This window comes from Nothoprocta perdicaria, unplaced genomic scaffold, assembly GCF_003342845.1.
Source record: "Nothoprocta perdicaria isolate Ctin4 unplaced genomic scaffold, notPer1 scaffold_140, whole genome shotgun sequence".
Taxonomy (NCBI): Eukaryota; Metazoa; Chordata; class Aves; order Tinamiformes; family Tinamidae; genus Nothoprocta; species Nothoprocta perdicaria.
The window spans coordinates 824,105-838,101 of NW_020454539.1; the positions used below are offsets into that span (position 1 = coordinate 824,105).

Sequence of the window (13,997 nt, forward strand, 5' to 3'; positions counted from 1 at the left end):
AAAAAAAAAAAAAAAAAAAAAAAAAGCCTCCGTAGCTTCTGGAGTTGGACTGCACAATGTCCATGGGAGCTATCCCATTTGCTGCAGCCCGTGTAATACGGTATTAAAGTCGCCAGTACCTTTTATAAAAGGGATACAGAAGCGATACAAAACCCAAGGAGAGAACGTCTCGGTGCCACGGCCACGTGCGAGGCGAGAGCCGTCCAGGCGCCGCACGCGCCCCGTCACACTTCACATGCCCATCTGCATGTCAGCAAAGTTGTAGAAATTGTCCACGTCTTGAGACGCCGCTGCCTTGCTCTCCGACACAAAAACCTGTTTCATGGAACAAGGCAATGGTTACGCATTGCTAATAGACGAGGTCAAGCAGCCTTGGTTTGCTCAGAGCCAGCAATGACTCTTTCTACTTCCATGTGTTCCCCAAGAGCCACAACTCTTCCCTTCTGGCATGTTTTAGGCCGATTCTGGAATTCTGAGCCCCAATGTTACTGTGATTTGTCTTAGCAGACACAGGGGCTGCAGGAACCTTGCCTTCCCCTGACAGCAATTAAAAGTTTTAGGCTGGACTATTAAGAGGTCACAGCTTCAGCTACCACCCAGTCTGGTACATTTTGCTTGGTAAAGTCAAACTCTTTCCAGAGCCAAAATAATAATAATAATAATAATAATAATAATAATAATAATAATAATAAATAAACCACCATACATACATACATTCCACTTCAAGCTACCACGAAGCTTTCCTTTAACAGAAATGCAAAGCTTGTAACAAAGATTCACTTCCACTACATTCCCCAAAGTTTACTGCTGCCCGTTCCTTACATGCCTTTTTTTCTTMTCTAAAATAACATGGATTGCATTTGTGTTTTGCAGAATTGATCTGACRTCTGTAAAAGTTCCAAGCACTGGAAAATCATCCCGAAATCTCTCAGCAAAGTAGCTGGGGATGCKTCGTGCATGGCCCAAATAGCTCAACATGGCAGGCAGCATGAAACTCCCTGCTCACAACCTCAACACACCAGCATTGCCCTTGACCAAACCTTGACTGGCAGAATAGCTTAATTTCCCCCAAGATGCARAACTCACTTTCTTTGCATGGTGTTTGGCAGCAAACTGAGCTATTCCAAATGCACTGGAACTGCTGCAGGGAGCGAGTGCAGATCACCGAGCCCACGCAATTACTGCTTGTCTGGCCTAGCTCAGAACACCCGAGAGATGCAAATCGGGAGGGCTGTTCTGGCTGCTCGCTTAAGCCCTGTTTGAAGATGAATAACCTGCCATCCAGCAATGTTTTGGTATTAAAAAAAAAAAAAAAAGTTGTTAACCCAAAGCAAACAGTTTCCCAGACTATGCTTTGGAGGCTTGGCAGACSTCTGTTCAACGGGACTTGACAATATCTACTAAGTATTTCGGCAGTTGCTTGGCGTCCCATCGGTTTGTGCCATAGTCATAACACACACACACACACGAGAACTGAGAGGAAAGGTACCTAGAGGGCTAAGGAGTGCAGAGCTCTCTAGAGTCTGCAGATGTAGAGTCCACTCAAGTGTGAAGCCCACAAGTCAGCCCGTTTCTACCACGCAGCTCCAAAAGCTGTTGCTCTACTAACTRCTATTAAAAGCTGTTGCTCTATTAGCTGCTGAAGAAGTTTTCCACCTCTGCTATCGTGCAAGCTCGTTTTAACCCCCGCCATACTAACTGATCGAGTCAACCACTTCTACCAGGGGCTTCAAAGGCACATGTAATGACCTGCTCAAAATCAGATTATTATCTCACAAATTTTTACAGGGTAAGTGTCTTCCAAAGAGCTTTAGTTGTTTCTTGATCAGAGATACTCATGATTCTTTCCTCTATGGCCGGATAAGGGCAGATGATAATGAGGTGCATCATTTTGCAGAGCACTTCTGAAATTGCTGGTAAGAGGAAGTCCAAAGTTTCTTACTCTCTAAATACGTCTACCGTATTCAGTGTTACAACACCACATTCCAMTCCTTTTAGCAGAAGGATAAAATGCTGCTTGTTCTAATAATCAGCAGCAGTTCAGCACTTGAATAGAGAAATTCATTTCAAGGAGAATGATTAGTGAATTGCTAAGCTCACTGAAAAAAATAAAGAAAAAATAACCTCACTAAAAAGGGCACTGTAGGTTCCTGCTTAAAGAGGCCATTTTTGTAATAACGACCTGCAGTGATGACTTTTGGGCCATAAGAAAGAATCAATATCATCACAGGACTCCCCAGGTTGTAGTTCCAAGCAGTCTCCAGATCCAGAGATCCAAATTAAGGCCTGTTACACAACAGCCCTTTGCTGACTGAATAGCAAATAGGAAGAAAAAGAAACAAGTGTCAGCTGCATTTGAGATGACTTCTTACAAGGGAGCTGTTTTTTTAAAAGCTGGATGAACTAACTCCCCTCTTTCGAGGGGAATAGAAAGATAACGAGCAGCTCCTTGTTACGTGTTACAATTATGGGCTAGTCTCTTTGAACAGCTCTCTGGAAGCCAAGGGTTTAATCACTCTCCTGCATCAGGAATGCCACCTCTTTGGAGAGGGAGTAAAAGCAAGTTACAGTAAAACAAGCTTCCAGATGAGAGAAGCAGTCTACCTCAGAAGGAATCCTCCAGGATCCTCCATAGCAAAAGTAAATCCCATCACCCTTTTGTCAGGCTCTAATAGACTAGAACACTAGAAAGGAGACTTGAGCATGAGGCTCTCATCAGAGTTGGTCCTGCTGTATTGTACAACTTGCTTTTCCCTCTCGTAAAGGGCAGCAATTTTCAGTGCAAATTTTTATTTTTCAATAGATATGGGGATTTAGTATTCTTTTCACTTTCCAGGGAAATTCTTTGATSTCCTATAAGGGAACGTGAGTTTTAAGTATTTAAAAAAAAAAGGAGCACATTTACATTTTGCTATTCAGAATTTTAAAAGAGCATTCAGTACACCCAAACCACAGCCTGAACATGAAGTATTCTACATAGGTTGAACTAGATGATCTCTAGAGGTCCCTTCCAACCTTCAACTATTCTGTGATATGTTCTTTGACATTTCCTGCCCATGTAACAATACAGCAACTTACCTCGGTTCCACTGAAAACATTCTTCACAGTGCTTTGACATTCCTCCACAGCACCATCTCCGTTGAATTCCAAAGCAACTACTGGGCCTAAAAGACAGTTTCAGTTAGAATGAATACGACTTTTAAGCGTCATTTTTGAATCCTTGGATTTGTCATCCCGTAGGCAATTACGACTTTTGCAGGTTGGATTTCGTGTTTTTTGCCCGAGCTGCCATAACGCAGGGTAAAGAATTAAAAACACTTAACCACTGCTCTGAAGTGCAGCACTTATCTCCAAAGAAAATATTTGCCATTCCACCCTCTTTTTCTTTCTTTTTTTTTTTTTTTGCAGGGGCTCTGGCACGTTTCCAGTTTCACTTCCTGACGGCGGCAACGGCACAAGGTCCTTGCGGGGTGGAGGGCCCCGTGGACGCAGCCGCGCGGCCGGCGAGGCCTTGGGTGGCCCCGCTGCTCGCCCACCCGCTCCTCCCACATCCCCTTTCTCTGCTTTCGCTCTGAACACGCTGCTCCCGCCACACGGCTGTGAAGCTGGGAAAGGGCCCCCACAGCAGCCCCTCGTGCCGCGCTCGTGAGCACAGGGACTTCGGCCCTGTTCTCACAATGACTCTCCAGCCTTCTCTGTGGAAAAGCGGCACGTTGCTGCTAGGTTTGGGAGCACGTGCTGGGCTTTAGCATGCAACAGATGGAGAGATGTCAGCGCTCCTACAGGAACAGACAAAAAGTGACTGCACTCGAATGAAAGAAAAAGCTTCTGAAGTGTTTTGACAGGACAGCAATTATAAACAAGGACTTAACATTGCCTGCATTATTCACATCTTCATTCCTGTATATTTACTTGAGCAAGTACACAGGCAAACTGAACATCGAGGTAGTTCACGAGGAAAAGCTGGAAAAATTTCAGCTCTAGAGCCACGAGCCTCTTTTGAGCACGTGGACAGATGCCCAAGTGCCAGAGCCCCGGGGTGCCCAGCGCAGCCAGGCGAGGGGGATCAGAGCCACACGGTGCACAGAGAGCAGCTCGTTCCTGCAGCCACTTCAGCCAAGCCCTGGGCAGAGCTCCCCAGGTCCATCCCAGCTGCCTTTACACCAGGTGCCTGGGACACACACTTCTCCCTCGCGCTCCTGTCACCTGCAGGACTTCCCTGATATGGACACTTAGCTTGTAGTGGAGAAAGGAAAGAGCTGAATGCTGTAATAATGCAGGGAGGAAGGGGCCAAGCTCTTCTCAGTGGTGGCCAGCGACAGGACAAGGGGCAATGGGTGTAAGTTGCAACACRGGCAGTTCCATCTSCATGTGAGGAAGAACTTCCTTCCTGTGAGGGTGCCAGAGCCCTGGMACAGGCTGCCCAGGGAGGTTGTGGAGTCTCCTTCCCTGGAGGTCTCCAAACCYGCCTGGATGCCGCCCTGTGCCCCRTGCTCTGGGTGTCCCTGCTGGAGCAGGGGGTTGGACTRGATGRTCTCTAGGGGTCCTTTCCCACCTCAACCATTCTGTGATTCTATAATACGCCGACTTGCCTTTCTCAAGCAGGGGAAGGAACTCTGAGGCACGTTGCTGGAAAACTCTCTGAGCATCCTCTGCTTTCATTAAGACTTCTTTTGTCTGTACCAGCTGAAAGTCTTTGCCAGTCATCTGTTAATAGATAAAGCATTCGTGTTAAAAAAATGTTCCTATGGCAGATAGTTTGATTATCCAGTTTATACTRGAATATACCCATTTTGAGCACACACAAAACTATGAGACCACCTTTTTATTTATTTTAAATCATTTGCCTTTCTGCACTTCTGTTTATTTTCATTCCATTCATCCAGATTTTCTGCTCTGTACTACTGCACTTAGACGAGTAAATGTGAATATTTTCTCTCTTTTATACAATAGCCCAGGGTTGYATTTTTATCCCCAATCCTTCACAAGCTGAAGCTGGTGGGAGTTAAAAGCACCCAGCATCTGGAGCCAGGCAGTTAGTTCTCATTAGTCTGCAATAGTTCAGTCAAGCACCAGATCAGACTCACCCATGCATGCCTGGGGTTTTCTATTTTGAAAAATGAAAAAAAAAAGATTTTTTTAAACACAGAGCTTTTATTTCAAATCTAGGAGGAAACCAAAAATCACATGGAAAAGGCAGAACTACAGCTGTACYCTATAGAGCAGGAGAGGCTTCCCTAGCACTTCACTAGCTAGTTAAGAGTCTTCATAACCCATATTCATTGAAGAGCAGTGAGTACAAGGGACTGTGTCCCGTATCTTCTTTCCTGTAACTRTTCCTTCCTAAGAAACAAACAAAAGACACCACACAGGTGAAGGGAGACGCAGGTATCTCCCTTCACTCATACACTTTTTAGTATCTSCGCTCCACTGGAAAAACTGGAGGGGAACAACTAGACATTTTTTTCCCTTCTCCCCAAGGAGTTGTTAAAAATCCAAGGGAAGGAGCTCTGGCAGCTGCTCCRTTTAACACGACACCGGGATCAGCAGCTTCTGCGGGTACCTCTGTCAGAGACTGCAGCTCTTAATTCCTGGTCTTCTCTCCTCTCCCCACGGAGTTGAGATCAGCCCCACTGGATTCTAGCCTCAGTAAAGCCCCAACGCAGCCCAACAGGGGAGCTCCACCAGCTATCCCAGGTAATCCAAGACAGCAGAGCAACCRTGCCAAATATTCCAGATGTTGCCCCTATCAGAGGAGAACTGCAGCACTGGATGGCAAGGGGGTCAACATTTTGCAGATCATTCTTCAAAGTCTCCCAGCCTCTGCTAACATTCGTAAGACTCTCAGGCCAGACTGCCTTGCTAGCTGYGACTTCAGGGCCAATAAACCAATGAGTAAAATAGCTACATTCCTTTTATAGGGACTGCTGATCATTTATTTTCATTTTGTCCAAGTTCATGGCTCAACAATATGCTTCCTGCAGTACAGTTTTGGTGTGCGGTGCTCGAAAAAATATACTATAAATACATACCAATCATTAAACGCCAGCTTTAAAATTACTCTTTTAATCAAATTAGCTCCATTCTCTTACCTTATACTGAAGCTTAAAAGAAAAAAGAAAAAAAAAAACAAAAAAGGCAGTCGATTAGAGTAGCTGGTGGATGTGCAGAAGCTCAGCACGTTCACCACAACAAGCCCCAAGTTTATCCAGAGGGAAGCTGGATAGGAAATCCAAGCAGCTAAACCCAGGCCAAGGCCACTCACCTCATCGATCAACTTCCTGGCGTTGGCGGTCGTGTAGTCCCCGGCAAAGAACACCACCAAGCAGGACTCGTCGCTGCGCCGGTGCCGCCGGCCCCGCGTCACGGGCACGAGGCTCCTCGCGGCCTCCGTGCACACCCGCACGCCRCTGAGCTCCTCCGTGCTCGGCAGGGCAACGTAGTCCTCGACGGGCGCGTTCTCGGGCAGGAGCCCCCAGTTGTTCTCGCCGGCAAGCGGCGTGAAGTCGTGGATGTTGCTCCACGTGTTGTTGAAGATGCTCAGGCCGGCGTCGCGGAACTGCGCCGCCAGCTCGGGGTAGTAGTACTGGAAGCAGGCGAACCTCATGGCGGCGGAGGCCTCGATGATGGGCTGCGTGGCGCAGCACAGGAACACGTCCAGCCGCCGGCAGTCCCGGCTGCGGAACTGCTGGCAGGCCACCACGCAGCGGCAGTCCTTGCAGTCGCGGAAGAAAACGCTGCCCTTGACGGGGCCCAGGAAGAGCTGGCAGTTCGTGCAGTCGTCAATGGTGATGGTGGCGGAATGGTCGAACACGTAGATGCTGCAGTCCTCGCAGTCCTGAATGACAAACTGCTGCCCTGCCACCTTGCCAGGCAGGCGGCCCACAGTCTCGCCTTTAAGTCCGGCKAACGTGTAGTCCTTGGGGTCGACCTAAAGGAGGAAGAGGGGAAAACAAAAAGAAAACCCCAAATGAAAGTGTGCTTTATACACAGGGAATATTATAAGCATTGATCTGCTTACATTAATGGCATTATATATTACAGAATTGTACAGGAGAGCCTGCCAGAAAACTGTTTGAAGAATAATCAGAGCAACGAAATCCAGGGAAACCTCTACTGCAACACACGGTACCAGGACCCAGCCAGGAGTTGGAGCTCAGCTTCCCAGACACACCGGGCAAAACGGGACTCGGTTTCTYCTCCAGGAGGAAAAGAGGGCAGTAAAGGCAGCATCACCAAGATGTTGGGAGAGCGGGTTCTACGCTGCCCCCTCGTGAACACTCATCAAAATAGCACTCGTATGCAAATATGAATTTATATACAAATATACGMATGCCATACACATATACACAAATACACAGTTACAGTACCTATACATACATACAAATGCCATATACAAATGTGAGTACGATGCCGAGTACCAGCCTCAGAGATACCGATGTGGCTCGGCACAAGATCCCTGCTGGAACCAAATGGGAGGTCCAGCCTAGCAGGGAGCTCCRGAGCCGCCCACACCGTGAGTACAGTCCGCAGCACCTGTGAAACCCTCCTCCTCCTCCTCCTCGCACACGGAGGGGATCAGAGAGCAGACCGAGGTGCAGGCCCCAGAGCAGCCCCCTGTGAGCGCTTGTGTCCTGAGCAGTAAGTCTGCAAGTCTCTGCTCAGCGATAAACCACGGGCTTGGAGAGCACCCACAAAGCCAGGCTGGGCAGCGCTCACACTTAGAAGTGGTTTATAGCAAGGAAGAGAGAGTCACATAAGGACGTTGACCAGCAACAAGCACAGGAGCTTACCCTTGAAACAATAAAATAAGAAGGGGGATTTTTGACAGATTCTGTCCTGCGTGCAAGCTTTGCAGACAACGTGCTTGCCCTGGCGAGGCAGGAGCGCCCACGGCAGCTGCCGAGCCTCGACCCCGGCAGCGCCAGGCGGGAGGGCGACCGTGGCTTCCCGGGAGCCGCCTCCGCAGCCCCGCACACACCCGGGAAAGGCAGATGGGAGAGGCAGGAGAGCCCTGGGATGCGGCACAGCGCCGAGACGCGGCTCCGCCGCACGCTCGAGGTCCTAAAGGGTTCGAGCCCTAACCAGGTGTCATGGGGTTATTATTTGATCCACTGGGGACCCTCACAATGTTCAGAAAACATAAAAAACACTATTGAATTTGTACATCTTCTCCCTGGGCATTTTTCTGCGTATAAGCGCTATAGGCTTGGGAGCCAGGCTCGCTGCCCCGGAAGCGCGATACAGAAAAACACTCATTTCTCTTTGGGAGGAGACCCGGGAAGGTGCCGGGCTTCAGGCACCCCAGGCTGGGAACGGGCACACMGGCCCCTGCACCGCTCTGCTCCGGAGCACGGGAAGCGGCACGGCAGTTCAGCAGTCCGACCTGATGCAACTCTTGCTTCCCAATTCGTTCACTAGCCTGGGCAGTTGGCCAATCTCCCTCAGCTTCCTTTGGTTTCCTTGCAGCTCTCCTTTCCAAGGCTTTGCTCGCAGCCCGAGAGGGCCTCGCAGGCCGGGGGACCCAGGGCCCTGCACCCCGGCACTCTGTCCCCCCACGAGACTGTCACACCGACCGCAGCACCTCACCTAGGGCTGCAGCGGGTCGGAACTCTTCACTTCCCCTGAAAAAAGAGGGAACCTCTTAGAGGAAGGAGCATCAAGGCGCAGAGCAGCCTGAGCCTGGGGGATCCATCCAACTGCTGCCTACAGGCTTAGCGCTGAGTTTCATTCCTAACAGCTCAAGTCTACAACCATCAACAACCAGTTAATATTCAAACCACTGTATCTGCCTTCACTCTCTTGATTCTGTTTGCYTAAGTTCTGCCTTGGCAACATAGCAGGAAAAAAGAAAAGAAGGAAAAGCGAGGAAAAACMAGCAACAGAGAGATGACAACCTCTATAGCCTCATAGAAACCATAACCACAGCTACTTAGATTGTCTTCTCACTCACATGGTGTGGCTTTTGCTGTAAAATTCTGCACATCTGGCAGGTCAGCAATGCAAGGAAAAAAATATCAAATATCAAATCAGGATAACGCTTCCATTTCTTATCATTCACAATCTGATACAACTTGTGAAAACTCTGAGGTCACATCTGCCCAACTGCAGCAGASAGAAACTTTTACCTCCACCAGCCTTTCATACATTCTTTAAGTTTTGGGTGTTTTGCTTTTTCCCCACTCTGGTATACATCCAAATGATGACAGCATCTCTAGCAGTTCTACTGCTTGCAGCCAGGGCGAGAGTTTTGCATCAATAGGTACAAGAACAGTTCAGGAGCTGGAGCAATCCGGCTGAAATCCTACATGCAGGTTCTGGAACCACTCCACAAGGTAACTGCAGTGCAACCAGGTGGGCTGGCTCAGAGGGAATTCCCACCTGCAGAACACTCTTCTCCCTTATCAGAGTTGCCCAAGCCCTGTCTTTGGTTACTCACAGTGCTGCTGCTGCTGCTCTGTCTGTCACAGAGGGCTGGGGAGCGACAGCACGAGCGGGGACGCAAAGGCAACCGGGAGCGCATGCGGCTTCCCTGGAGCTCAGCCAAGCCTGGAGCTGCCTTTTAGGCTTCCTTAGGACAAAGGCTTGGCTTGCAACGTGGTCAGCGGCCAGACACGAGGTTGCAGATGAACTCTGTCCCCTCAGCTGCTGTCCCCCAGGCTTACTGCGACGTAGGCAGGAGGCTCCCCATGGCAGGACAGCTCACAGGCCGCAACGCTGCATTTTCAGCAGCTCTCCCCAGAAGCACCAAGGATCCCAAAACCTTCTCCAGTGCTTTTTGGTATGTGTTCATGTCCTAACAAGACTTTCCCACTAGTCCACGAGGAAAGGAGTCTTAGTCAGCCAGGACATGCCACCGCAGACACAGCGATGCGCGGCCGGTTCCTACTGGATGAGCGTTCTCCACAACCTGCTTGGGTCTATAGCCTGCTGAGGGAATAGTTAGTTTTTTAAAGGCTCCTAAATCACTGACACTAAGGGCCTTTTCTATTAAATATTTTCCAAGTCACTCCCCATTCCTCTAAATCCCACTAGTTGTCAGTTCAGAGACTCACATACACCTGAAGATCTACAAGACTTGGCTGCCTGACACAGTGACATTAAAAGCAGCAGAGAGGGTAGGCACACAAACTTAAAAGGCTTTTTTGTCATTAAGGCAGCTGCCAAGAAAGGAAATAAGCAAGAAAAGTGTGTTCCCAGGCCTAGGCACTTGTGCATATTCATACCTGTGGGATTGGTGCCCTTCAGCACCGAATTGCAACATCTTCTGGAGAACATCTACTGAATTGCTCACCTCTAGCAGATCTCTAGGTCCTGAACCAGCAGTAAAAGGAGCAGAGAGGAGCAATACGTGCACGTCTCAGACACYGGCACGCAGTTTTTGTCTTGCAGCATCCTGCTTCCCTATGTTGGATTCTGCATACCTGCTTACCTCAAACCTACATTTGTCTCAGCTTTGCACAGTCTTCCCCTCCCTCAGGGCACCAACAGCCATAAAAATCAGCTGAGCTCACTCTCCTGGAGCAACGAACCAATGCCAACACTGCAAGCAGGGRAAGAGAAGGAAGAAAGCAAGAGCTACCACACCTGTAGCAGTTTAATATTAAACAGAGTGGTCAGCTAACTATCAACTGTTTCACACAATGATATATTGTATTTCAAGAAACACCGTGTATTTCTCCTGCTGCAGATGCAAGTATAAGGGAGATGCGTCAGCTTTAAGGACAAAATAATTCACCATTTTCTACATTCATCTGAAATAATGAGTCAAGTAGATGYAGACGGTTCACGGTGTCCATGCTCCCTCAGCCCATTCCATCAGAGCCCTTAAGTGTAAGGTAAAGAACCAAAAGATTACATACATGAACAAGCTCAAACCCTGTCTTCTGTTTGACTGGAGCCACCACAGCTGCACAGTCTGCCCCACAACACGCAGTTATCACTGTAAATACAACCTTACTATGCTTCCTGTCAACTAAGGCAGCTCCATTACAAGCTRGTAGATTCAACTAAGGCRGCTCCATTACAAGATACTACAAGATAACAGATTTGCAGCAAAGTCTTACTCGATTTTTTCCTTTTAGAAGAAATGCCTCGGAAGGAAAGTCCCTTTAAGCTTTAAAGAGTATTAGAGTTCTAATAATTTATGTAACCCTGCCTCCCTGAGCACGTGAACAGCAAAAGAGGGTGCAGAGGTTTGTTTGCAGATCCTCACTTGCAGAGAGCACAGCACATGTTTATTATCAGCCACCACAAGATGCAAAAGCCCAGTTCCTGTCTGTGTGTTTTAGTTGTCTTTCTGGCCCTGAGTTTAAGCGGAGTTAGTCCCCTGGGAGGTAGTTAGGCACAAAGAAGGAGGGAAGGGGATGGGAGGGAATTCCAGCCAGAGGCTGCGGAGAGCTGGGCGCCACAGCGCTGCTCTCGCTGGTGACAGCCCAGCTCTCCCAAAACACAACGGGTTTCCAGGATGCAGTGCAGGGCTAACACAGGTTTCCAACGCGGTGCTAACGCAGCACTAAAGCCTCTGCAACAAGCTGTGCTCTTCTTGCTCTTCTGTGCTCCCAAGGAAGCAAGAAAGGGGACACTTCTTTTCCTTGCTCGGCTCTAGAGGATTAGCTGAGGCTTTGACTCCTCTGCTCCCCACCAGCGATCATCACACAACTCTCTTAAACCAAAGGTCACGAGAGATTATAGAGCTCCCGGCAGAACGGTGATGCAGTCTGGATTTCACCACTTCTAAACGAACTTAGAAGCACGTTTGTCCTCATTTAAAGGACTTCATGGAGAGAACAGAAAAAGGTCTCCTCAGAAAGGGTCCCTTCATACACCTTCCTTAATTTCATGAAAATTAGCAGCATATTGTAATATTCTGTGGGTTTTTTTTAATATATATATAAATGCTGTCCATTTCCAGGCTTTCTACAAGAGTCACAAAGACATAAGGATTTTGCCATATAACTTCTTGGACAGGTCTACACTAATAGACAGTCACACTATGAAAAATCCTTTGCTGCCAGAACATGATTAGTACAGTCCATATGAATGGTGCTTTACTTATGAGAGCCCTAACACCACTACGGTTTTCCTCCAAACCAGGATATATCAGAATAAACAGAATTATCAGTGGAACCGCTCAATTCTGAGCTTCATCCAGCAGAGCTGTCAGCTAAGTCACCTCTTTAAAGCCCTAACAGACAAGCATTCACACACACACACACACACACATATATACACACACACACACACACACATTTGCCTATATTGCTTTACCTACAGTTAAGAGCACCAGCACGGCATTAGTCTGCAGCAAGATAACTGGAATCTGTAAGCAGCCAGACCTGCCAATTGGTAAAAACCCAGAAATGCATCACTGAGGAGGAGCCTGGAGCTAGAAACCTAAGCTTTGAGGGTGCACTGACACTTCACTAAAAGCTACAAGAAATGGACATTGGAAGGCTGCTAGCAAGGCCGATGGCCCAACAACGAGTTGAGGTTTTCAGTGCTCGTAATCCGGACCCACCTGTTTGGTGAACAAACTGCAGTCTCAATTCCACAAGTTTTCCAACTCACCGGAATCTACTTTGTGCACAAACACAATTTTTCCAGCAAATGGCATCTCTGATGCATCAGAAATGAGAAACAAGAGAGGAGCAGCAGAGTACTCCCCACGTGACACCCAAAGCTACTCTGTTAAAAAAACAGGCATAGTATCACTTTATACAAACTACAGTTGAGAAACGCAGCGTGCTAAGTGCTTGGCATTCCTTGCACTACGATGCCTCAGCACCACTTTCCAGGTTTATTCTACCAGGAATACGCTGGAAAGCCCACTGAAAGGTAAGGCTGCAAGAAGCAACTGAAATTGGTTTGAAACTTGTAAAACGCAGCCCCAGAACAGTTATCTCAACACGAAGCAGCTAACTTGGTGTCTTCTGTAGCTCAGCACAGCTCAAACTCTCCAGTTCTTCTTTCTGGGTGTCTTTTTAAACTGTATGTATGGAAAGAGGAAGTGCTTGTGCACTTGACACACAACACGCTTCTTGCTCCCTGCAGACAGGCTCTTTGCCCTGCGATAACCCAGTCGGGAAGTCTGAAGCGATTTAGGGCAGATCAGGGATCTGATCCCCGGAACGAAGCGTTCCTGCAGCCGGGCTCCGCTCCTGTCACCGTTCCGGGAGCCAGCGGCAGACACGCGGAGCGGTGCACGGGAAGGGGCCGGGCGCCCAGGCCGAGGGCTCCCGCGCCCAGCRCTCCCGCCTTGCCGCACGGAGCCATGGAACTGGCCTTGCTCCATGGAACCGGCCTCGCTCCCACAGCCCCGAGCTCCCCGAGCTGCGGATGTGGCGACGAGTCAGCGCCTGGCACGGGACAATTCCCTACGGAACGGCCTCCCAGGGCCGCACGCTCGCTCCTCTCCATCACCTCCCACCCCTATCCGCTGGGGAGCCTCACAGGAAACCCTGCAGCATCCAGCAAGCATATACAAAGAACAGGCCGAGCAAGCCAAGTGTCCAGAGGAGTTCACACGTTTTCGTCTCCATTTCCTCAAAAGAGGGCCCAGTGCGCGGGGCAGGGAGGGGGCGGCTAACACCCCACAGGCAACAGCTACAGCTGCCCTATTTCCCCCTGCTCCCGCGCCAGCGGGACACGGGCAGCRGGACACGCGGGACATGGGGGACACGGGCAGCAGGACACGCGGGACACGGGCAGGATGAGGGTGCCAGGGCTCCCGGGAGGCGCAGCCCAGCCCTACGTGTCCCGTTCCGGGCAGGGATCAGGCTCCGCGCAGCGGGAGCGCTCCCAGTGCTCCCAGCGCTCCCCAGCACGCGCGGCACGAGGTGACCGGGGAGCGGGGAAGCTCCGCTGCCACGGGCGGCTGCCAGCAGCCCCACGGCACGCGGCAAAGCCCGCGCGGGGGCTGTGCGCGCGTGGGGGCTAAGCGCGCGTGGGGGTTAAGCCGGCGCGGGGGCTAAGCGGGCGAGGGGGCTAAGCGGGCG

The 13,997-nt window shown here is 49.5% G+C and overlaps 1 protein-coding gene across 1 annotated transcript in view; it reads right to left on the reverse strand.

Annotated features, from left to right (window-relative positions):
- Positions 1-17: 17 nt before the first annotated feature.
- The window catches only part of RP2 (RP2, ARL3 GTPase activating protein), a 20,372-nt gene continuing 6,392 nt past the window's right edge, over positions 18-13,997 (reverse strand). The window contains exons 2-5 of the mRNA XM_026034271.1: positions 6,266-6,931; positions 4,593-4,707; positions 3,079-3,164; positions 18-315 (exon numbers count right to left, since the gene is read on the reverse strand). Coding sequence (XP_025890056.1) covers positions 232-315; positions 3,079-3,164; positions 4,593-4,707; positions 6,266-6,931 — 951 coding nt within the window. The 3' untranslated portion in view covers positions 18-231. The remainder of the gene's footprint in view (positions 316-3,078; positions 3,165-4,592; positions 4,708-6,265; positions 6,932-13,997) is intronic.